At 35.7% G+C, this 25,197-nt stretch overlaps 1 protein-coding gene across 3 annotated transcripts in view; it reads right to left on the reverse strand.

Moving 5' to 3' along the window:
* LOC148188649 (uncharacterized) overlaps positions 1-25,197 on the reverse strand; it is a 29,720-nt gene that overhangs the window by 1,443 nt on the left and 3,080 nt on the right. Inside the window, exons 4-8 of one of the 3 annotated variants that reach the window (XM_088081719.1) lie at positions 24,437-24,769; positions 23,956-24,084; positions 22,932-23,030; positions 22,811-22,848; positions 22,562-22,634 (exon numbers count right to left, since the gene is read on the reverse strand). In XM_088081719.1, the coding sequence (XP_087937845.1) occupies positions 22,562-22,634; positions 22,811-22,848; positions 22,932-23,030; positions 23,956-24,084; positions 24,437-24,769 (672 nt within the window). The remainder of the gene's footprint in view (positions 1-22,561; positions 22,635-22,810; positions 22,849-22,931; positions 23,031-23,955; positions 24,085-24,436; positions 24,770-25,197) is intronic. The other 2 variants (XM_088081721.1, XM_088081720.1) reach the window with 2 other exon arrangements.

The raw sequence follows: 25,197 nt of genomic DNA on the forward strand, positions 1-25,197 counted from the left end.
TTTTCTTTTTTGATGTTCTTTTTGCAACTGTCTTTGCTATGGTGTGTCTTGGCAGGTATTCTAAGCTGTTTTCAGCTGTTTTTGGGAAAGGTAAAATTTTGAAATTTTTGCCTTACTATAGCCTTGCATTTGTGGTCATTTTTGGTCATTTTCTCGACATGGGAAATTATGATGTTTTTGGTCCTTTTTGCAACTTTCTTTGCTATGGCGTGTCTTGGCAGGTTATTCTAAGCTATTTTCAGTTGTTTTTAGCTGGTTCCGAGAAATGTCAAATTTTGACATTTTTGCCTTACTATAGCCTTGCATTTGTGTTCATTTTTGGTCATTTTTTCGACATGGGAAATTAAGATGTTTTTGGCCCTGTTTGCAACTTTCTTTGCCATGGCGTGTTTCGGCAGGTTATTCTAAACTGTTACCACCTGTTTTAGCTGTTTTTGGGAAATGTCAAATTTTGACATTTTTGCCTTACTATAGCCTTGCATCTTTGGTCATTTTTTCGACATGCCAAATTATGATGTTTTTGGCCCTTTTTGCAACTTTCTTTGCTATGGTGTGTCTTGGCAGGTTATTCCAAGCTGTTTCCACGTGTTTTTAGCAGTTTTTGGGAAATGTCAAATTTTGACTTTTTTGCCTTACTATAGCCTTGCATTTGTGGTCATTTTTTCGACTTGTGAAATTATGATGTTTTTGACCCTTTTTGCAACTTTCTTTGCTATGGCATGTATTGGCAGGTTATTCCAAGACGTTTACAGCTGTTTTTAGCTATTTTTTATTAATTATTTTTTTATTAATTTCCCATGTTGAAAAAATGACCACAAATGCAAGGCTATAGTAAGGCAAAAATGTCAAAATTGGACATTTCTCAAAAACATCTAAAAACAGCTGTAAACGGCTTAGAATAACTTGCCAAAACACGCCATAGCAAAGAAAGTTGCAAAAAGGGCCAAAAACATCAGAATTTCACAAGTCGAAAAGATGACCAAAAATGCAAGGCTATAGTAAGGCAAAAACGTCAAAATTTGATATTACTCAAAAATAGCTAAAAACAGCTGTACACGGCTTAGAATAACCTGCCAAGAAATGCCATAGCAAAGAAAGTTGCAAAAAGGGTCTAAAAAAATCATAATTTCCCATGTCAAAAAAATGACCAAAAATGCAAGGCTATAGTAAGGCAAAAATGTCAAAATTGGACATTTCTCAAAAATAGCTAAAAACAGCTGTAAACATCTTAGAATAACCTGCCAATACATGCCATAGCAAAGAAAGTTGCAAAAAGGGTCAAAAACATCATAATGTCACAAGTCGAAAAAATGACCACAAATGACCAAAGATGCAAGGCTATAGTAAGGCAAAAATGTCAAAATTGGACATTTCTCAAAAATAGCTAAAAACACCTGTAAAGGGATTACAACAACCTGCCAAGACACGCCAGAGCAAAGACATTTTCAAAAAGGGCCAAAAATACAAGAATTTGGAATGTCGAAATAATGACCAAAAATGCAAGGCTATAGTAAGGCAAAAATGTCAAAATTTGACATTTCCATAGAACAGCTAAAAACAGCTGTAAACAGATTAGAATAACCTGCCAAGACACGCCATAGCAAAGAAAGTTGCAACAAGGGCCAAAAACATCATAATTTGGCATGTCGAAAAAATGACCAAAGATGCAAGGCTATAGTAAGGCAAAAATGTCAAAATTGGACATTTCTCAAAAATAGCTAAAAACAGCTGTAAACATCTTAGAATAACCTGCCAATACATGCCATAGCAAAGAAAGTTGCAAAAAGGGTCAAAAACATCATAATGTCACAAGTCGAAAAAATGACCACAAATGCAAGGCTATAGTAAGGCAAAAACGTCAAAATTTGATATTACTCAAAAATAGCTAAAAACAGCTGTAAACGGCTTACAATAACCTGCCAAGAAATGCCATAGCAAAGAAAGTTGCAAAAAGGGCCAAAAACATCAGAATTTCACAAGTCGAAAAAATGACCAAAAATGACCAAAGATGCAAGGCTATAGTAAGGCAAAAATGTCAAAATTGGACATTTCTCAAAAATAGCTAAAAACACCTGTAAAGGGATTACAACAACCTGCCAAGACACGCCAGAGCAAAGACATTTTCAAAAGGGCCAAAACATACAGAATTTGTCAAAATGACCAAAAATGACCAAAAATGCAAGGCTATAGTAAGGCAAAAATGTCAAAATTTCACATTTCCCAAAAACAGCTAAAACAGGTGGTAACAGCTTAGAATAGCCTGCCGAAACACACCATAGCAAAGAAAGTTGCAAAAAGGGCCAAAAACATCATAATTTCACAAGTCGAAAAAATGACCAAAAATGACCAAAGATGCAAGGCTATAGTAAGGCAAAAATGTCAAAATTTGACATTTCTCAAAAATAGCTAAAAACAGCTGTAAACAGATTAGAATAACCTGCCAAGACACGCCATAGCAAAGAAAGTTGCAAAAAGGGCCAAAAACATCATAATTTCACAAGTCGAAAAAATGACCAAAAATGACCAAAGATGCAAGGCTATAGTAAGGCAAAAACGTCAAAATTGGACATTTCTCAAAAACAGCTAAAAACAGCTGTAAACGGCTTAGAATAACCTGCCAAGACACGCCATAGCAAAGAAAGTTGCAAAAAGGGCCAAAAAAATCATAATTTGGCATGTCGAAAAAATGACCAAAGATGCAAGGCTATAGTAAGGCAAAAATGTCAAAATTGGACATTTCTCAAAAATAGCTAAAAACACCTGTAAAGGGATTACAACAACCTGCCAAGACACGCCAGAGCAAAGACATTTTCAAAAAGGGTCAAAAACATCATAATTTCACAAGTCGAAAAAATGACCACAAATGCAAGGCTATAGTAAGGCAAAAATGTCAAAATTTCACATTTCCCAAAAACAGCTAAAACAGGTGGTAACAGCTTAGAATAGCCTGCCGAAACACACCATAGCAAAGAAAGTTGCAAAAAGGGCCAAAAACATCATAATTTCACAAGTCGAAAAAATGACCAAAAATGACCAAAGATGCAAGGCTATAGTAAGGCAAAAATGTCAAAATTTGACATTTCTCAAAAATAGCTAAAAACAGCTGTAAACAGATTAGAATAACCTGCCAAGACACGCCATAGCAAAGAAAGTTGCAAAAAGGGCCAAAAACATCATAATTTCACAAGTCGAAAAAATGACCAAAAATGACCAAAGATGCAAGGCTATAGTAAGGCAAAAACATCAAAATTGGACATTTCTCAAAAACAGCTAAAAACAGCTGTAAACGGCTTAGAATAACCTGCCAAGACACGCCATAGCAAAGAAAGTTGCAAAAAGGGCCAAAAAAATCATAATTTGGCATGTCGAAAAAATGACCAAAGATGCAAGGCTATAGTAAGGCAAAAATGTCAAAATTTGACATTTCTCAAAAATAGCTAAAAACAGCTGTAAATGTCTTAGAATAGCCTGCCGAAACACACCATAGCAAAGAAAGTTGCAAAAAGGGCCAAAAACATCATAATTTCACAAGTCTAAAAAATGACCAAAGATGCAAGGCTATAGTAAGGCAAAAATGTCAAAATTGGATATTTCTCAAAAATAGCTAAAAACAGCTGTAAACAGATTAGAATAACCTGCCAAGACACGCCATAGCAAAGAAAGTTGCAAAAAGGGCCAAAAACACAACAATTTGGAATGTCGAAAAAATGACCAAAAAGGCAAGGCTATAGTAAGGCAAAAATGTCAAAATTTGACATTTCTCAAAAACAGCTAAAAACAGCTGCAAACAGATTACAATAACCTGCCAAGACACGCCACAGCAAAGAAAGTTGCAAAATGGGCCAAAAACATCATAATTTCCCATGTCGAAAAAATGACCAAAAATGACCACAAATGCAAGGCTATAGTAAGGCAAAAATGTCAAAATTTGACATTTCCCAAAAACAGCTAGGAAAAGATGGAAAATGCTTAGAATAAGCTGCCAAGACAGACCATAGCAAAGAAACTTGTAAAAAGGGCCAAAAACATCATAATTTCCCATGTCAAAAAAATGACCAGAAATGACCACAAATGCAAGGCTATAGTAAGGCAAAAATGTCAAAATTTGACATTTTCAAAACAACTAGGAACAGATGGAAAAAGCTTAGAATAACCTGCCAAGACACGCCATAGCAAAGAAAGTTGCAAAAAAAGGCCAAAAACATCATAATTTCCCATGTCGAAAAAATGACTAAAAATGACCACAAATGCAAGGCTATAGTAAGGCAAAAATGTCAAAATTTGACATTTCTCAAAAACAACTGAAAACACGTGGAAACAGATTAGAATAACCTGCCAAGACACGCCATAGCAAAGAAAGTTGCAAAAAGGGCCAAAAACATCATAATTTCACAAGTCGAAAAAATGACCAAAAATGACCAAAGATGCAAGGCTATAGTAAGGCAAAAACGTCAAAATTGGACATTTCTCAAAAACAGCTAAAAACAGCTGTAAACGGCTTAGAATAACCTGCCAAGACACGCCATAGCAAAGAAAGTTGCAAAAAGGGCCAAAAAAATCATAATTTGGCATGTCGAAAAAATGACCAAAGATGCAAGGCTATAGTAAGGCAAAAATGTCAAAATTGGACATTTCTCAAAAATAGCTAAAAACACCTGTAAAGGGATTACAACAACCTGCCAAGACACGCCAGAGCAAAGACATTTTCAAAAAGGGTCAAAAACATCATAATTTCACAAGTCGAAAAAATGACCACAAATGCAAGGCTATAGTAAGGCAAAAATGTCAAAATTTCACATTTCCCAAAAACAGCTAAAACAGGTGGTAACAGCTTAGAATAGCCTGCCGAAACACACCATAGCAAAGAAAGTTGCAAAAAGGGCCAAAAACATCATAATTTCACAAGTCGAAAAAATGACCAAAAATGACCAAAGATGCAAGGCTATAGTAAGGCAAAAATGTCAAAATTTGACATTTCTCAAAAATAGCTAAAAACAGCTGTAAACAGATTAGAATAACCTGCCAAGACACGCCATAGCAAAGAAAGTTGCAACAAGGGCCAAAAACATCATAATTTCACAAGTCGAAAAAATGACCAAAAATGACCAAAGATGCAAGGCTATAGTAAGGCAAAAACATCAAAATTGGACATTTCTCAAAAACAGCTAAAAACAGCTGTAAACGGCTTAGAATAACCTGCCAAGACACGCCATAGCAAAGAAAGTTGCAAAAAGGGCCAAAAAAATCATAATTTGGCATGTCGAAAAAATGACCAAAGATGCAAGGCTATAGTAAGGCAAAAATGTCAAAATTTGACATTTCTCAAAAATAGCTAAAAACAGCTGTAAATGTCTTAGAATAGCCTGCCGAAACACACCATAGCAAAGAAAGTTGCAAAAAGGGCCAAAAACATCATAATTTCACAAGTCTAAAAAATGACCAAAGATGCAAGGCTATAGTAAGGCAAAAATGTCAAAATTGGATATTTCTCAAAAATAGCTAAAAACAGCTGTAAACAGATTAGAATAACCTGCCAAGACACGCCATAGCAAAGAAAGTTGCAAAAAGGGCCAAAAACACAACAATTTGGAATGTCGAAAAAATGACCAAAAATGCAAGGCTATAGTAAGGCAAAAATGTCAAAATTTGACATTTCTCAAAAACAGCTAAAAACAGCTGCAAACAGATTACAATAACCTGCCAAGACACGCCACAGCAAAGAAAGTTGCAAAAAGGGCCTAAAACATCATAATTTCCCATGTCGAAAAAATGACCAAAAATGACCACAAATGCAAGGCTATAGTAAGGCAAAAATGTCAAAATTTGACATTTCCCAAAAACAGCTAGGAAAAGATGGAAAATGCTTAGAATAAGCTGCCAAGACAGACCATAGCAAAGAAACTTGTAAAAAGGGCCAAAAACATCATAATTTCCCATGTCAAAAAAATGACCAGAAATGACCACAAATGCAAGGCTATAGTAAGGCAAAAATGTCAAAATTTGACATTTCCCCAAAACAGCTAGGAACAGATGGAAAAAGCTTAGAATAACCTGCCAAGACACGACATAGCAAAGAAAGTTGCAAAAAAAGGCCAAAAACATCATAATTTCCCATGTCGAAAAAATGACTAAAAATGACCACAAATGCAAGGCTATAGTAAGGCAAAAATGTCAAAATTTGACATTTCTCAAAAACAACTGAAAACACGTGGAAACAGATTAGAATAACCTGCCAAGACACGCCATAGCAAAGAAAGTTGCAAAATGGGCCAAAAACATCATAATTTCCCATGTCGAAAAAATGACCAAAAATGACCACAAATGCAAGGCTATAGTAAGGCAAAAATGTCAAAATTTGACATTTCTCAAAAATAGCTAAAAACAGCTGTAAACAGATTAGAATAACCTGCCAAGACACGCCATAGCAAAGAAAGTTGCAACAAGGGCCAAAAACATCATAATTTCTCATGTTGAAAAAATGACCAAAAATGCAAGGCTATAGTAAGGCAAAAATGTCAAAATTTGACATTTCCATAGAACAGCTAAAAACAGATGGAAACAGCTTAGAATAACCTGCAAAGACACGCCATAGCAAAGAAAGTTGCAACAAGGGCCAAAAACATCATAATTTCCCATGTCGAAAAAATGACCAAAAATGACCACAAATGCAAGGCTATAGTAAGGCAAAAATGTCAAAATTTGACATTTCCCAAAAACAGCTTGGAACAGATGGAAAATGCTTAGAATAACCTGCCAAGACACACCATAGCAAAGAAAGTTGCAACAAGGGCCAACAAACATCATAATTTCCCGTGTCGAAAAAATGACCAAAAATGACCACAAAAGCAAGGCTATAGTAAGGCAAAAATGTCTAAATTTGACATTTCTCAAAAACAGCTAAAACACGTGGAAACAGCTTAGAATAACTTGCCAAGACAGACCATAGCAAAGAAAATTGTAAAAACGGCCAAAAACATCATAATTTCCCACGTCAAAAAAATGACCAGAAATGACCACAAATGCAAGGCTATAGTAAGGCAAAAATGTCAAAATTTGACATTTCTCAAAAACAACTAAAAACTAGTCGAAACAGCTTAGAATAGCCTGCCGAAACACACCATAGCAAAGAAAGTTGCAAAAAGGGCCAAAAACATCATAATTTCCCATGTCAAAAAAATGACCAGAAATGACCACAAATGCAAGGCTATAGTAAGGCAAAAATGTCAAAATTTGACATTTCTCAAAAACAACTAAAAACTAGTCGAAACAGCTTAGAATAACTTGCCAAGACACACCATAGCAAAGAAAGATGCAAAAACGGCCAAAAACATCATAATTTCCCATGTCGAAAAAATGACCAAAAATGCAAGGCTATAGTAAGGCAAAAATGTCAAAATTTGACATTTCCCCAAAACAGCTAGGAACAGATGGAAAAAGCTTAGAATAACCTGCCAAGACACGACATAGCAAAGAAAGTTGCAAAAAAAGGCCAAAAACATCATAATTTCCCATGTCGAAAAAATGACTAAAAATGACCACAAATGCAAGGCTATAGTAAGGCAAAAATGTCAAAATTTGACATTTCCATAGAACAGCTAAAAACAGATGGAAACAGCTTAGAATACCATGCCAAGACACACCATAGCAAAGAAAGTTGCAAAATGGGCCAAAAACATCATAATTTCCCATGTCGAAAAAATGACCAAAAATGACCACAAAAGCAAGGCTATAGTAAGGCAAAAATGTCAAAATTTGACATTTCTCAAAAATAGCTAAAAACAGCTGTAAACAGATTAGAATAACCTGCCAAGACACGCCATAGCAAAGAAAGTTGCAACAAGGGCCAAAAACATCATAATTTCACAAGTCGAAAAAATGACCAAAAATGACCAAAGATGCAAGGCTATAGTAAGGCAAAAATGTCAAAATTGGACATTTCTCAAAAACAGCTAAAAACAGCTGTAAACGGCTTAGAATAACCTGCCAAGACACACCATAGCAAAGAAAGTTGCAAAAAGGGCCAAAAACATCATAATTTGGCATGTTGAAAAAATGACCAAAGATGCAAGGCTATAGTAAGGCAAAATGTCAAAATTTGACATTTCTCAAAAACAGCTAAAAACAGCTGCAAACTGATTACAATAACCTGCCAAGACACGCCACAGCAAAGAAAGTTGCAAAAAGGGCCTAAAACATCAGAATTTCACAAGTCGAAAAAATGACCAAAAATGACCAAAGATGCAAGGCTATAGTAAGGCAAAAATGTCAGAATTTGACATTTCTCAAAAATAGTTAAAAACACCTGTAAACGGCTTAGAATAACCTGCCAAGACACGCCATAGCAAAGAAAGTTGCAAAAAGGGCCAAAAACATCATAATTTGGCATGTTGAAAAAATGACCAAAGATGCAAGGCTATAGTAAGGCAAAATGTCAAAATTTGACATTTCTCAAAAATAGCTAAAAACACCTGAAAAGGGATTACAATAACCTGCCAAGACACACCAGAGCAAAGACATTTTCAAAAAGGGCCAAAAACACAAGAATTTGGAATGTCGAAATAATGACCAAAAATGCAAGGCTATAGTAAGGCAAAAATGTCAAAATTGGACATTTCTCAAAAATACCTAAAAACAGCTGTAAACAGCTTGGAATATCCTGCCAATACATGCCATAGCAAAGAAAGTTGCAAAAAGGGCCAAAAACATCATAATTTCACAAGTTGAAAAAATGACCAAAAATGAACACAAATGCAAGGCTATAGTAAGGTCGTCATTGCCGCCGCCGCACTTCATCCTCGTTTTGTGTTCAACCTGGTTTAGAGCGCTGTGTGTATCTGTGTAGAGGTGTGAAGTGTGTGTGAGTGGTGCGCAAGTTGCAGGCTGTTGCTGACAACTTGTGCGGTGTTCCCAAGGAGGAGGATCCGATTGGTGTGCACCTGTAACTCCCAAACTCTCCTTCCGGACCGGCGCACCACAGCACAACTCCATAAGAAGCCTGACACCAACTTCAGTCTTCACTTCTCTCCAAGAGGACAGCCTCGTTGCGTGCCATTAGGCTTTTGTCAAGTCTGAGGGACTTACTGTTAGACATTGTGACCTATTTCTTTGTTATATCTTGTGATCTATTTCTTTCTTTGATATTGTGACCTTAGGCCTTAGACTGCTGTTAGAACACATTTTGTTGCTGTTAGTTCTTTAGTTTAGGTGGGTGCTGTTTAGTTGTATTTTTTATTTTGGTTAGTCAGTGTAGTAGTGACGTTTGTTTTCATTTATTTATAGAATTTATTTAATGAAGAAATAGCACTCCGACTTAGAGTCGCCTTTTGTTATGTTTATTTGGTTGTTGAACAGCACTCATTTGGCCTTGGCTCAACACATTATTACTTTTACAATAAATAACGTTCATTTTACCAATCACAGCTGGTTTCATTGTTGCTTCCATTTTCCCCTCGAAAGCCTGGTCGTTACAAAGGCAAAAATGTCAAAATTTGACATTTCACCAAAACAACTGAAAACAACTGGAAATAGCTTAGAATAGCCTGCCAAGACACGCCATATCAAAGAAAGATGCAAAAAGGGCCAAAAACATCATAATTTCCCATGTCGAAAAAATGACCACAAATGACCAAAAATTCAAGGCTATAGTAAGGCAAAAATGTCAAAATTTGACATTTCCCAAAAACAGCTAAGAACAGATGGAAAAAGCTTAGAATAACCTGCCAAGACACGCCATAGCAAAGAAAGTTGCAAAAAGGGCCAAAAACATCAAAATTTCCCATGTCGAAAAATTGACCAAAAATGACCACAAATGCAAGGCTATAGTAAGGCAAAAATGTCAAAATTTGACATTTTTCAAAAGCATCTAAAAACACGTGGAAACAGCTTAGAATAGCATGCCAAGACAGACCATAGCAAAGAAAGTCGCAAAACGGGCCAAAAACATCATAATTTCCCATGTCGAAAAAATGACCAAAAATGACCACAAAAGCAAGGCTATAGTAAGGCAAAAATGTCAAAATTTGACATTTCCCAAAAACAGCTAAAAACACGTGGAAACAGCTTAGAATAACCTGCCAAGACACACCATAGCAAAGAAAGTTGCAAAAAGGGCCAAAAACATCATAATTTCCCATGTCGAAAAAATGACCAAAAATGCAAGGCTATAGTAAGGCAAAAATGTCAAAATTTGACGTTTCCATGGAACAGCTAAAAACAGATGGAAACAGCTTAGAATAACCTGCCAAGACACGCCATAGCAAAGAAAGTTGCAAAAAGGGCCAAAAACATCATACTTTCCCATGTCGAAAAAAATGACCAAAAATGACCACAAATGCAAGGCTATAGTAAGGCAAAAATGTCAAAATTTGACATTTCTCAAAAGCATCTAAAAACACGTGGAAACAGCTTAGAATAGCATGCCAAGACACACCATAGCAAAGAAAGTTGCAACAAGGGCCAAAAACATCATAATTTCCCATGTCGAAAAAATGACCAAAAATGACCACAAATGCAAGGCTATAGTAAGGCAAAAATGTCAAAATTTGACATTTTTCAAAAACTGCTAAAAACACATGGAAAAAGCTTAGAATAACCTGCCAAGACACGCCATAGCAAAGAAAGTTGCAAAATGGGCCAAAAACATCATAATTTCCCATGTCGAAAACGTGACCAAAAATGCAAGGCTATAGTAAGGCAAAAATGTCAAAATTTCACATTTCCCAAAAACAGCTAAAAACAGATGGAAACAGCTTAGAATAATCTGCCAAGACACGCCATAGCAAAGAAAGTTGCAAAAAGGGCCAAAAACATCATAATTTCCCATGTCGAAAAAATGACCAAAAATGACCACAAATGCAAGGCTATAGTAAGGCAAAAATGTCAAAATTTGACATTTCTCAAAAACTGCTAAAAACACATGGAAAAAGCTTAGAATAACCTGCCAAGACACGCCATAGCAAAGAAAGTTGCAAAATGGGCCAAAAACATCATAATTTCCCATGTCGAAAAATTGACCAAAAATGACCACAAAAGCAAGGCTATAGTAAGGCAAAAATGTCAAAATTTGACATTTCCATGGAACAGCTAAAAACAGATGGAAACAGCTTAGACTAACTTGCCAAGACACACCATAGCAAAGAAAGTTGCAAAATGGGCCAAAAACATCATAATTTCCCATGTCGAAAAAATGACCAAAAATGACCACAAATGCAAGGCTATAGTAAGGCAAAAATGTCAAAATTTGACATTTCTCAAAAACATCTACAAATACGTGGAAACAGCTTAGAATAGCTTGCCAAGACACGCCATAGCAAAGAAAGTTGCAAAAAGGGCCAAAAACATCAAAATTTCCCATGTCGAAAAATTGACCAAAAATGACCACAAATGCAAGGCTATAGTAAGGCAAAAATGTCAAAATTTGACATTTCTCAAAAACAGCTAAAAACAGGTGGAAACAGCTTAGACTAACTTGCCAAGACAGACCATAGCAAAGAAAGTTGCAAAAAGGGCCAAAAACATCAAAATTTCCCATGTCGAAAAATTGACCAAAAATGACCACAAATGCAAGGCTATAGTAAGGCAAAAATGTCAAAATTTGACATTTCTCAAAAGCATCTAAAAACACGTGGAAACAGCTTAGAATAGCATGCCAAGACACACCATAGCAAAGAAAGTCGCAAAACGGGCCAAAAACATCATAATTTCCCATGTCGAAAAAATGACCACAAATGACCACAAAAGCAAGGCTATAGTAAGGCAAAAATGTCAAAATTTGACATTTCCCAAAAACAGCTAAAAACACGTGGAAACAGCTTAGAATAACTTGCCAAGACACACCATAGCAAAGAAAGTTGCAAAAAGGGCCAAAAACATCATAATTTCCCATGTCGAAAAAGTGACCAAAAATGACCAAAATGCAAGGCTATAGTAAAGGCAAAAATGTCAAAATTTGACATTTCCATGGAACAGCTAAAAACAGATGGAAACAGCTTAGACTAACTTGCCAAGACAGACCATAGCAAAGAAAGTCGCAAAACGGGCCAAAAACATCATACTTTCCCATGTCGAAAAAAATGACCAAAAATGACCACAAATGCAAGGCTATAGTAAGGCAAAAATGTCAAAATTTGACATTTTTCAAAAACTGCTAAAAACAGATGGAAAAAGCTTAGAATAACCTGCCAAGACACGCCATAGCAAAGAAAGTTGCAAAATGGGCCAAAAACATCATAATTTCCCATGTCGAAAAAGTGACTAAAAATGACCACAAATGCAAGGCTATAGTAAGGCAAAAATGTCAAAATTTGACATTTTTCAAAAACAGCTAAAAACAGGTGGAAACAGCTTAGACTAACTTGCCAAGACAGACCATAGCAAAGAAAGTCGCAAAACGGGCCAAAAACATCATAATTTCCCATGTCGAAAAAATGACCAAAAATGACCACAAAAGCAAGGCTATAGTAAGGCAAAAATGTCAAAATTTGACATTTTTCAAAAACATCTAAAAACACGTGGAAACAGCTTAGAATAACTTGCCAAGACACACCATAGCAAAGAAAGTTGCAAAAAGGGCCAAAAACATCATAATTTCCCATGTCGAAAAAGTGACCAAAAATGCAAGGCTATAGTAAGGCAAAAATGTCAAAATTTGACATTTCCATGGAACAGCTAAAAACAGATGGAAACAGCTTAGACTAACTTGCCAAGACAGACCATAGCAAAGAAAGTCGCAAAACGGGCCAAAAACATCATAATTTCCCATGTCGAAAAAATGACCAAAAATGACCACAAATGCAAGGCTATAGTAAGGCAAAAATGTCAAAATTTGACATTTCTCAAAAGCATCTAAAAACACGTGGAAACAGCTTAAAATAGCATGCCAAGACACACCATAGCAAAGAAAGTTGCAAAATGGGCCAAAAACATCATAATTTCCCATGTCAAAAAAATGACCAAAAATGACCACAAATGCAAGGCTATAGTAAGGCAAAAATGTCAAAATTTGACATTTTTCAAAAACTGCTAAAAACACATGGAAAAAGCTTAGAATAACCTGCCAAGACACGCCATAGCAAAGAAAGTTGCAAAATGGGCCAAAAACATCATAATTTCCCATGTCGAAAAAATGACCAAAAATGACCACAAATGCAAGGCTATAGTAAGGCAAAAATGTCAAAATTTGACATTTCTCAAAAACTGCTAAAAACACATGGAAAAAGCTTAGAATAACCTGCCAAGACACACCATAGCAAAGAAAGTTGCAAAATGGGCCAAAAACATCATAATTTCCCATGTCGAAAAAATGACCAAAAATGACCACAAATGCAAGGCTATAGTAAGGCAAAAATGTCAAAATTTGACATTTCTCAAAAACATCTACAAATACGTGGAAATAGCTTAGAATAGCTTGCCAAGACACGCCATAGCAAAGAAAGTTGCAAAAAGGGCCAAAAACATCAAAATTTCCCATGTCGAAAAAATGACCAAAAATGACTACAAAAGCAAGGCTATAGTAAGGCAAAAATGTCAAAATTTGACATTTCCCAAAAACAGCTAAAAACACGTGGAAACAGCTTAGAATAACTTGCCAAGACACACCATAGCAAAGAAAGTTGCAAAAAGGGCCAAAAACATCATAATTTCCCATGTCGAAAAAGTGACCAAAAATGCAAGGCTATAGTAAGGCAAAAATGTCAAAATTTGACATTTCCATGGAACACCTAAAAACAGATGGAAACAGCTTAGAATGACCTGCCAAGACACGCCATAGCAAAGAAAGTTGCAGAAAGGGCCAAAAACATCATACTTTCCCATGTCGAAAAAAATGACCAAAAATGACCACAAATGCAAGGCTATAGTAAGGCAAAAATGTCAAAATTTGACATTTTTCAAAAACTGCTAAAAACACATGGAAAAAGCTTAGAATAGCATGCCAAGACACACCATAGCAAAGAAAGTTGCAAAATGGGCCAAAAACATCATAATTTCCCATGTCGAAAAAATGACCAAAAATGACCATAAATGCAAGGCTATAGTAAGGCAAAAATGTCAAAATTTGACATTTCCCAAAAACAGCTAGGAACAGATGGATAAAGCTTAGAATAACCTTCCAAAACACGCCATAGCAAAGAAAGTTGGAAAAAAAGGTCAAAAACATCATAATTTCCCATGTCGAAAAAATGACTAAAAATGACCACAAATGCAAGGCTATAGTAAGGCAAAAATGTCAAAATTTGACATTTTTCAAAAACATCTAAAAACACGTGGAAACAGCTTAGAATAGCATGCCAAGACACACCATAGCAAAGAAAGTTGCAAAATGGGCCAAAAACATCATACTTTCCCATGTCGAAAAAAATGACCACAAATGCAAGGCTATAGTAAGGCAAAAATGTCAAAATTTGACATTTCTCAAAAACAGCTAAAAACAGGTGGAAACAGCTTAGACTAACTTGCCAAGACAGACCATAGCAAAGAAAGTCGCAAAACGGGCCAAAAACATCATAATTTCCCATGTCGAAAAAATGACCAAAAATGACCACAAAAGCAAGGCTATAGTAAGGCAAAAATGTCAAAATTTGACATTTCTCAAAAACATCTAAAAACACGTGGAAACAGCTTAGAATAACTTGCCAAGACACACCATAGCAAAGAAAGTTGCAAAAAGGGCCAAAAACATCATAATTTCCCATGTCGAAAAAATGACCAAAAATGACCACAAATGCAAGGCTATAGTAAGGCAAAAATGTCAAAATTTGACATTTCTCAAAAACAGCTAAAAACAGATGGAAACAGCTTAGAATAACTTGCCAAGACACACCATAGCAAAGAAAGTTGCAACAAGGGCCAAAAACATCATAATTTCCCATGTCGAAAAAGTGACCAAAAATGCAAGGCTATAGTAAGGCAAAAATGTCAAAATTTGACATTTCTCAAAAACTGCTAAAAACAGATGGAAAAAGCTTAGAATAACCTGCCAAGACACACCATAGCAAAGAAAGTTGCAACAAGGGCCAAAAACATCATAATTTCCCATGTCGAAAAAATGACCAAAAATGACCACAAATGCAAGGCTATAGTAAGGCAAAAATGTCAAAATTTGACATTTCTCAAAAACAACTAAAAACAAGTGGAAACAGCTTAGAATAACCTGCCAAGACACACCATAGCAAAGAAAGTTGCAAAAAGGGCCAAAAACATCATAATTTCCCATGTCGAAAAAATGACCAAAAATGACCACAAATGCAAGGCTATAGTAAGGCAAAAATGTCAAAATTTGACATTTCTCAAAAACATCTACAAATACGTGGAAACAGCTTAGAATAGCTTGCCAAGACACATCATAGCAAAGAAAGTTGCAAAAAGGGCCAACAAACATCAAAATTTCCCATGTCGAAAAAATGACCAAAAATGACCACAAAAGCAAGGCTATAGTAAGGCAAAAATGTCAAAATTTGACATTTCTCAAAAACAACTAAAAACTAGTCGAAACAGCTTAGAATAACTTGCCAAGACACACCATAGCAAAGAAAGTTGCAAAAAGGGCCAAAAACATCATAATTTCCCATGTCGAAAAAATGACCAAAAATGACCACAAATGCAAGGCTATAGTAAGGCAAAAATGTCAAAATTTGACATTTCTCAAAAACAACTAAAAACTAGTCGAAACAGCTTAGAATAACTTGCCAAGACATACCATAGCAAAGAAAGTTGCAAAAAGGGCCAAAAACATCATAATTTCCCATGTCGAAAAAATGACCAAAAATGACCACAAATGCAAGGCTATAGTAAGGCAAAAATGTCTAAATTTGACATTTCTCAAAAACAGCTAAAACACGTGGAAACAGCTTAGAATAACCTGCCAAGACACGCCATAGCAAAGAAAGTTGCAAAAAGGGCCAAAAACATCATAATTTCCCATGTCGAAAAATTGACCAAAAATGACCACAAATGCAAGGCTATAGTAAGGCAAAAATGTCAAAATTTGACATTTCTCAAAAACAACTAAAAACTAGTCGAAACAGCTTAGAATAACTTGCCAAGACACACCATAGCAAAGAAAGTAGCAAAAAGGGCCAAAAACATCATACTTTCCCATGTCGAAAAAATGACCACAAATGACAAAAAATGCAAGGCTATAGTAAGGCAAAAATGTCAAAATTTGACATTTCTCAAAAACAGCTAAAAACAGATGGAAACAGCTTAGACTAACTTGCCAAGACACGCCATAGCAAAGAAAGTTGCAAAATGGGCCAAAAACATCATAATTTCCCATGTCAAAAAAATGACCAGAAATGACCACAAATGCAAGGCTATAGTAAGGCAAAAATGTCAAAATTTGACATTTCTCAAAAACAACTGAAAACACGTGGAAACAGCTTAGACTAACTTGCCAAGACAGACCATAGCAAAGAAAGTTGCAAAACGGGCCAAAAACATCATAATTTCCCATGTCGAAAAAATGACCAAAAATGACCACAAAAGCAAGGCTATAGTAAGGCAAAAATGTCAAAATTTGACATTTCTCAAAAACATCTAAAAACACGTGGAAACAGCTTAGAATAACTTGCCAAGACACACCATAGCAAAGAAAGTTGCAAAAAGGGCCAAAAACATCATAATTTCCCATGTCGAAAAAATGACCACAAATGACAACAAATGCAAGGCTATAGTAAGGCAAAAATGTCAAAATTTGACATTTCTCAAAAACAACTAAAAACTAGTCGAAACAGCTTAGAATAACTTGCCAAGACACACCATAGCAAAGAAAGTTGCAAAAGGGCCAAAAACATCATAATTTCCCATGTCGAAAAAATGACCAGAAATGACCACAAATGCAAGGCTATAGTAAGGCAAAAATGTCAAAATTTGACATTTCCCAAAAACAGCTTGGAACAGATGGAAAATGCTTAGAATAACCTGCAAAGACACGCCATAGCAAAGAAAGTTGCAACAAGGGCCAAAAACATCATAATTTCCCATGTCGAAAAAATGACCAAAAATGACCACAAATGCAAGGCTATAGTAAGGCAAAAATGTCTAAATTTGACATTTCTCAAAAACAGCTAAAACACGTGGAAACAGCTTAGAATAACTTGCCAAGACAGACTATAGCAAAGAAACTTGTAAAAAGGGCCAAAAACATCATCATTTCCCATGTCAAAAAAATGACAAATGACCACAAATGCAAGGCTATAGTAAGGCAAAAATGTCAAAATTTGAAATGTCTCAAAAACAACTAAAAACTAGTCGAAACAGCTTAGAATAACTTGCCAAGACACACCATAGCAAAGAAAGTTGCAAAAGGGCCAAAAACATCATAATTTCCCACGTCAAAAAATGACCAGAAATGACCACAAATGCAAAGGCTATAGTAAGGCAAAAATGTCAAAATTTGACATTTCTCAAAAACAACTAAAAACTAGTCGAAACAGCTTAGAATAACTTGCCAAGACACACCATAGCAAAGAAAGATGCAAAAACGGCCAAAAACATCATAATTTCCCATGTCGAAAAAATGACCAAAAATGACCACAAATGCAAGGCTATAGTAAGGCAAAAATGTCAAAATTTGACATTTCTCAAAAACAACTAAAAACTAGTCGAAACAGCTTAGAATAACTTGCCAAGACACGCCATAGCAAAGAAAGTTGCAAAAAAAGGTCAAAAACATCATAATTTCCCATGTCGAAAAAATGACTAAAATGACCACAAATGCAAAGGCTATAGTAAGGCAAAAATGTCAAAATTTGACATTTCTCAAAAACAACTAAAAACTAGTCGAAACAGCTTAGAATAACTTGCCAAGACACACCATAGCAAAGAAAGTTGCAACAAGGGCCAAAAACATCATAATTTCCCACGTCGAAAAAATGACCAGAAATGACCACAAATGCAAGGCTATAGTAAGGCAAAAATGTCAAAATTTGACATTTCCCAAAAACAGCTAGGAACAGATGGAAAATGCTTAGAATAACCTGCCAAGACACACCATAGCAAAGAGAGTTGCAACAAGGGCCAAAAACATCATAATTTCCCATGTCGAAAAAATGACTAAAAATGACCACAAATGCAAGGCAAAAATGTCAAAATTTGACATTTCTCAAAAACATCTAAAAACTAATAGAAAAAGCTTAGACTAACTTGCCAAGACACACCATAGCAAAGAAAGTTGCAAAATGGGCCAAAAACATCATAATTTCCCATGTCGAAAAAATGACCAAAAATGACTACAAAAGCAAGGCTATAGTAAGGCAAAAATGTCAAAATTTGACATTTCTCAAAAACAACTAAAAACTAGTCGAAACAGCTTAGAATAACTTGCCAAGACACGCCATCGCAAAGAAAGTTGCAAAAAAAAGGCCAAAAACATCATAATTTCCCATGTCGAAAAAATGACTAAAATGACCACAAATGCAAGGCTATAGTAAGGCAAAAATGTCAAAATTTGACATTTTTCAAAAACATCTAAAAACACGTGGAAACAGCTTAGAATAGCTTGCCAAGACACACCATAGCAAAGAAAGTTGCAAAAAGGGCCAAAAACATCATACTTTCCCATGTCGAAAAAAATGACCAAAAATGACCACAAATGCAAGGCTATAGTAAGGCAAAAATGTCAAAATTTGACATTTCTCAAAAACAGCTAAAAACAGGTGGAAACAGCTTAGACTAACTTGCCAAGACAGACCATAGCAAAGAAAGTTGCAACAAGGGCCAAAAACATCATAATTTCCCATGTCGAAAAAATGACCAAAAATGACCACAAAAGCAAGGCTATAGTAAGGCAAAAATGTCAAAATTTGACATTTTTCAAAAACATCTAAAAACACGTGGAAACAGCTTAGAATAACTTGCCAAGACACACCATAGCAAAGAAAGTTGCAAAAAGGGCCAAAAACATCATAATTTCCCATGTCGAAAAAGTGACCAAAAATGACCACAAATGCAAGGCTATAGTAAGGCAAAAATGTCAAAATTTGACATTTCTCAAAAACTGCTAAAAACAGATGGAAAAAGCTTAGAATAACCTGCCAAGACACGCCATAGCAAAGAAAGTTGCAAAATGGGCCAAAAATATCATAATTTCCCATGTCGAAAAAATGACCACAAATGACAACAAATGCAAGGCTATAGTAAGGCAAAAATGTCAAAATTTGACATTTCCATAGAACAGCTAAAAACAGATGGAAACAGCTTAGAATACCATGCCAAGACACACCATAGCAAAGAAAGTTGCAAAATGGGCCAAAAACATCATAATTTCCCATGTCGAAAAAATGACCAAAAATGACCACAAAAGCAAGGCTATAGTAAGGCAAAAATGTCAAAATTTGACATTTCTCAAAAACAACTAAAAACTAGTCGAAACAGCTTAGAATAACTTGCCAAGACACACCATAGCAAAGAAAGTTGCAAAAAGGGCCAAAAACATCATACTTTCCCATGTCGAAAAAAATGACCAAAAATGACCACAAATGCAAGGCTATAGTAAGGCAAAAATGTCAAAATTTGACATTTCTCAAAAACAGCTAAAAACAGGTGGAAACAGCTTAGACTAACTTGCCAAGACAGACCATAGCAAAGAAAGTCGCAAAACGGGCCAAAAACATCATAATTTCCCATGTCGAAAAAATGACCAAAAATGACCACAAAAGCAAGGCTATAGTAAGGCAAAAATGTCAAAATTTGACATTTTTCAAAAACATCTAAAAACACGTGGAAACAGCTTAGAATAACTTGCCAAGACACACCATAGCAAAGAAAGTTGCAAAAAGGGCCAAAAACATCATAATTTCCCATGTCGAAAAAATGACCACAAATGACAACAAATGCAAGGCTATAGTAAGGCAAAAATGTCAAAATTTGACATTTCTCAAAAACAACTAAAAACTAGTCGAAACAGCTTAGAATAACTTGCCAAGACACACCATAGCAAAGAAAGTTGCAAAAAGGGCCAAAAACATCATAATTTCCCATGTCGAAAAAATGACCAGAAATGACCACAAATGCAAGGCTATAGTAAGGCAAAAATGTCAAAATTTGACATTTCCCAAAAACAGCTTGGAACAGATGGAAAATGCTTAGAATAACCTGCCAAGACACACCATAGCAAAGAAAGTTGCAACAAGGGCCAACAAACATCATAATTTCCCGTGTCGAAAAAATGACCAAAAATGACCACAAAAGCAAGGCTATAGTAAGGCAAAAATGTCTAAATTTGACATTTCTCAAAAACAGCTAAAACACGTGGAAACAGCTTAGAATAACTTGCCAAGACAGACCATAGCAAAGAAAATTGTAAAAACGGCCAAAAACATCATAATTTCCCACGTCAAAAAAATGACCAGAAATGACCACAAATGCAAGGCTATAGTAAGGCAAAAATGTCAAAATTTGACATTTCTCAAAAACAACTAAAAACTAGTCGAAACAGCTTAGAATAACTTGCCAAGACACACCATAGCAAAGAAAGTTGCAAAAAGGGCCAAAAACATCATAATTTCCCACGTCAAAAAAATGACCAGAAATGACCACAAATGCAAGGCTATAGTAAGGCAAAAATGTCAAAATTTGACATTTCTCAAAAACAACTAAAAACTAGTCGAAACAGCTTAGAATAACTTGCCAAGACACACCATAGCAAAGAAAGTTGCAAAAAGGGCCAAAAACATCATAATTTCCCATGTCGAAAAAGTGACCAAAAATGACCACAAATGCAAGGCTATAGTAAGGCAAAAATGTCAAAATTTGACATTTCTCAAAAACAACTAAAAACTAGTCGAAACAGCTTAGAATAACTTGCCAAGACACGCCATAGCAAAGAAAGTTGCAAAAAAAGGTCAAAAACATCATAATTTCCCATGTCGAAAAAATGACTAAAAATGACCACAAATGCAAGGCTATAGTAAGGCAAAAATGTCAAAATTTGACATTTCTCAAAAACAACTAAAAACTAGTCGAAACAGCTTAGAATAACTTGCCAAGACACACCATAGCAAAGAAAGTTGCAACAAGGGCCAAAAACATCATAATTTCCCATGTCGAAAAATGACCAGAAATGACCACAAATGCAAGGCTATAGTAAGGCAAAATGTCAAAATTTGACATTTCCCAAAAACAGCTAGGAACAGATGGAAAATGCTTAGAATAACCTGCCAAGACACGCCATAGCAAAGAGAGTTGCAACAAGGGCCAAAAACATCATAATTTCCCATGTCGAAAAAATGACCAAAAATGACCACAAATGCAAGGCTATAGTAAGGCAAAAATATCAAAATTTGACATTTCCATGGAACAGCTAAAAACAGATGGAAACAGCTTAGAATAACCGGCCAAGACACGCCATAGCAAAGAAAGTTGCAAAAAGGGCCAAAAACATCATAATTTCCCATGTCGAAAAATTGACCAAAAATGACCACAAATGCAAGGCTATAGTAAGGCAAAAATGTCAAAATTTGACATTTCTCAAAAACAACTAAAAACTAGTCGAAACAGCTTAGAATACCATGCCAAGACACACCATAGCAAAGAAAGTTGCAAAATGGGCCAAAAACATCATAATTTCCCATGTCGAAAAAATGACCAAAAATGACCACAAAAGCAAGGCTATAGTAAGGCAAAAATGTCAAAATTTGACATTTCTCAAAAACAACTAAAAACTAGTCGAAACAGCTTAGAATAACTTGCCAAGACACGCCATAGCAAAGAAAGTTGCAAAAAAAAGGCCAAAAACATCATAATTTCCCATGTCGAAAAAATGACTAAAAATGACCACAAATGCAAGGCTATAGTAAGGCAAAAATGTCAAAATTTGACATTTCTCAAAAACAACTAAAAACTAGTCGAAACAGCTTAGAATAACTTGCCAAGACAGACCATAGCAAAGAAAGTTGCAACAAGGGCCAACAAACATCATAATTTCCCATGTCGAAAAAATGACCAAAAATGACCACAAATGCAAGGCTATAGTAAGGCAAAAATGTCAAAATTTGACATTTCTCAAAAACAACTAAAAACTAGTCGAAACAGCTTAGAATAACTTGCCAAGACACACCATAGCAAAGAAAGTTGCAACAAGGGCCAACAAACATCATAATTTCCCATGTCGAAAAAATGACCAAAAATGACCACAAATGCAAGGCTATAGTAAGGTAAAAATGTCAAAATTTGACATTTCCCAAAAACAGCTAAAAACAGCTGGAAACAGCTTAGAATAACCTGCCAAGACACACCATAGCAAAGAAAGTCGCAAAAAGGGCCAAAAACACAAGAATTTGGCAAGTCGAAAAAAAATGTTTGGTGGCTCGAAGACACATTTCCACCCTGGTGGACAATAAAGATATTTTCTATTCTATTCTATTTTTTTGTAAAAGCCTAAACAGGGACAGGATATGGAAACGACCACAATAATCTCTATATGTGAAACATCAGGTACTACTTCCTGCTTGTAACAGATGGAAGTTGTACTGTTAATTTGCATTTTCCTGATCAAATAAACTATATAAATAAATAAATAAGTAGATCGATGTATAAACAAACACACAAATAAATGAAAGCTTACCACTGTAGAAATTTCTGCAGGAGATCTGCTCCGTCTGTCCCCCCTCTCTGCTCTCCTCAGACGCTCGGTTGGTCTGCAGGAGGAGAAGAGTTTTGTTTCTTTATTATTATTATTTTCATTTGTTTTCACAAAGATAAATCATGCTGAGACGTCCCAACGTTTGTCTTGGGACAAACAGCTGTTTATCTCAGCTGTTCTCACAAACACTGATGATGTTGAAATCACAGTCACACATTTACTCAAACTCACCCCGGTAACATTTCCACTCTCCGTCTCCACAGGAGGCTCTGAAAAACATGCAGTTCAGGGTTTCTGTGAGGGTTTTCAGACGTTCAGGTGCTTTTGTTGAGTGAGAGTCCCGTGGCCTCACCTTTGAGTTTCCTGGCCCTCTTCCTGCAGATCATCAGTGCCGTCGCTGACGCTACGATGGAAACGACGACCAAAGTCAGACGCACATACAGCATCACGCCTGTGGTTGTTTGAGCAAAACAACAAATTTGTTTTACATTTCTTGAAAAAGGTTAAATGTTAATACTTCTGTTTAATTACAGAACACCTTAAGGATAAAAATGAACCCTTAGGGCTCGCTTTAATATTACACACACTCAAATCGCTCTGCACACAAAATGCACTTTTCAAAATCAAGCTTTAAAATAATGCATAAATAAATATGATTTTCTACTCTCATTTAGTTTATTTTTTAACCAACATAATTCCTAATCATAAATATCAAATATTCATTACTTTTTAGAATTTTAACCCTTTCAGTGCCGGGTTTTTGTCATGATGCTACTATGTTTTTAGGGGGAAAATCCCCACAAAAGATTAACTATTTTCAATGTAGTTTCTGTCGTCTCTGCCTCCCACAGCTGTGGGATCAAAAACTGCAGTTTGAATGAATGAACAGTTTTGTTTCAACTTTATATTTGAGACTCATTTTAGGAGCCGAGCTGGAAATTCCAACAATAACCTTGCCAAAATATACGCCGTATGCATGAAGAATAAAAAGCAGGCCCTTAGTGTTAACTGCATTACATGTCAACATACACACAAGTAGAAAAAACTCAACCACAGGAGCCACATGGTGCTTTTGGTTTTGCCTAATTATGCTTCGTCACCTTCTCTTTCCTTGCATAACCTGAAAATTGTTCCGCCTTTGTCATCATGAAGGTGCAACGAGCATTATCAAGCTACATCAGTTTAACAGCCTGACACTTCAAGTAGAATCAACAGTAAAATAAAACATAATCCAAACAGCACATATCTGTATAAACGAAAAAAACTCAACAGCAGCTGCAGCCACAAACACAAAAATTAAAGCGAAAAGGATTGCACAGTTTGCACATGCTGTCGCCGGACCCGGCCTCTCTGCCTCTCTGCTGTTGTTAACGTACCTGGAGCTGCAGGTGGTGTGTTCGGTCGCTCTGGGCCCTCAGGGGAGGCTGATGTCGTCGGTGCAGAGACCGATTGGATTGATGTTGAAAAAACTTGAAGAGTCCAGTTTGGTTCTGAAGAGGTTGCAGCTGTGAAATATTTTTTTTAAAAAAAGAAAAAAAAACAATCAGATACTGATTATACAGACACAAAGAGATCCTGATGATCAGATGCTTCTTGCAGAGAACCGCGTGGTAACGTCTTTGTATCTGATCATGCAGATAAATTCAGAAGGAAATCGATGTGTTTGGTGCAGCAATAATTCAATCAGCTGTGGTGAGAGTCTGACGTTATCAGATAGTTTAAAGATGATCTGCTGGTTTTTAAAGGAGCATTTATCAGTTCACAGTAACAAAAATATGCAGCTTTAAATATAATTGTTAGACTAAACATGTTGAGTTTTTTGAAACATCTGCAGCTTTCTGTGAAATGTTAACTCACCATCTTTAACTCTGATCTCAAACAGGAAATCTGAAGACCAAGAGTCATCCAGATGACATCTGTACCGTCCTGAGTCCGACTTCTTCAGCTTTGTGATGGTCACATACAAACTGTCAGATTGGAAAAAACGTCTTTTTTCGTATTTAATGCTGTATCTGCCACTCTGAGCCGTGTCCTCTTCTGTTTCAATGAGAACGTTTCCGTCTTCACACTCGTCTCTACAGAAGAGCTTCTTACTTCCAGAGAAACCGAAGGAGCATTCAACTGTGATGTTTCCTCCTTCAGTTTCTGTGAGGATTTCTGCTCTGATGACACCAGTGTCCCGCAGTGCTGCTGAAAATATGAAAAATCAATAGTTACTATCAGTACATCCTGTAAAATGTTGCATTTTGATTTGCTTATTTGCTTTTAAAAAAGCTATCAGGTCACCCATTGGTTTGTGGAGTGCCATTTTAGTTTGTTTTTTTTTCGATTCATCATGTGAAAATTGCATTGCTGATTGCCTGGCTTACTGGAGTTAGTTGAAATACAATAATAAAAAATAATTATTTTCTCAAATTGGTTGATTCTGTGTAATTTTGAAAACTTTGTTGAGATTTTTTTTGGTTGCAACTTGCACATTTTTCTTTTAGTTTGTAATAAATGTTAGTTTTTTGCTATATCTATGAGACAGGAAGTGTTCGGTTGTGCAGCTCAAAGAGACGCTGTGACAATCAGGCAGGAAAGACAGAGAAAAACAGCAAAACTATAAAAACAAATAG

This window comes from Plectropomus leopardus, chromosome 9 (assembly GCF_026936395.1).
Source record: "Plectropomus leopardus strain MGB_pleo_1.0 chromosome 9, ASM2693639v1, whole genome shotgun sequence".
Taxonomy (NCBI): Eukaryota; Metazoa; Chordata; class Actinopteri; order Perciformes; family Serranidae; genus Plectropomus; species Plectropomus leopardus.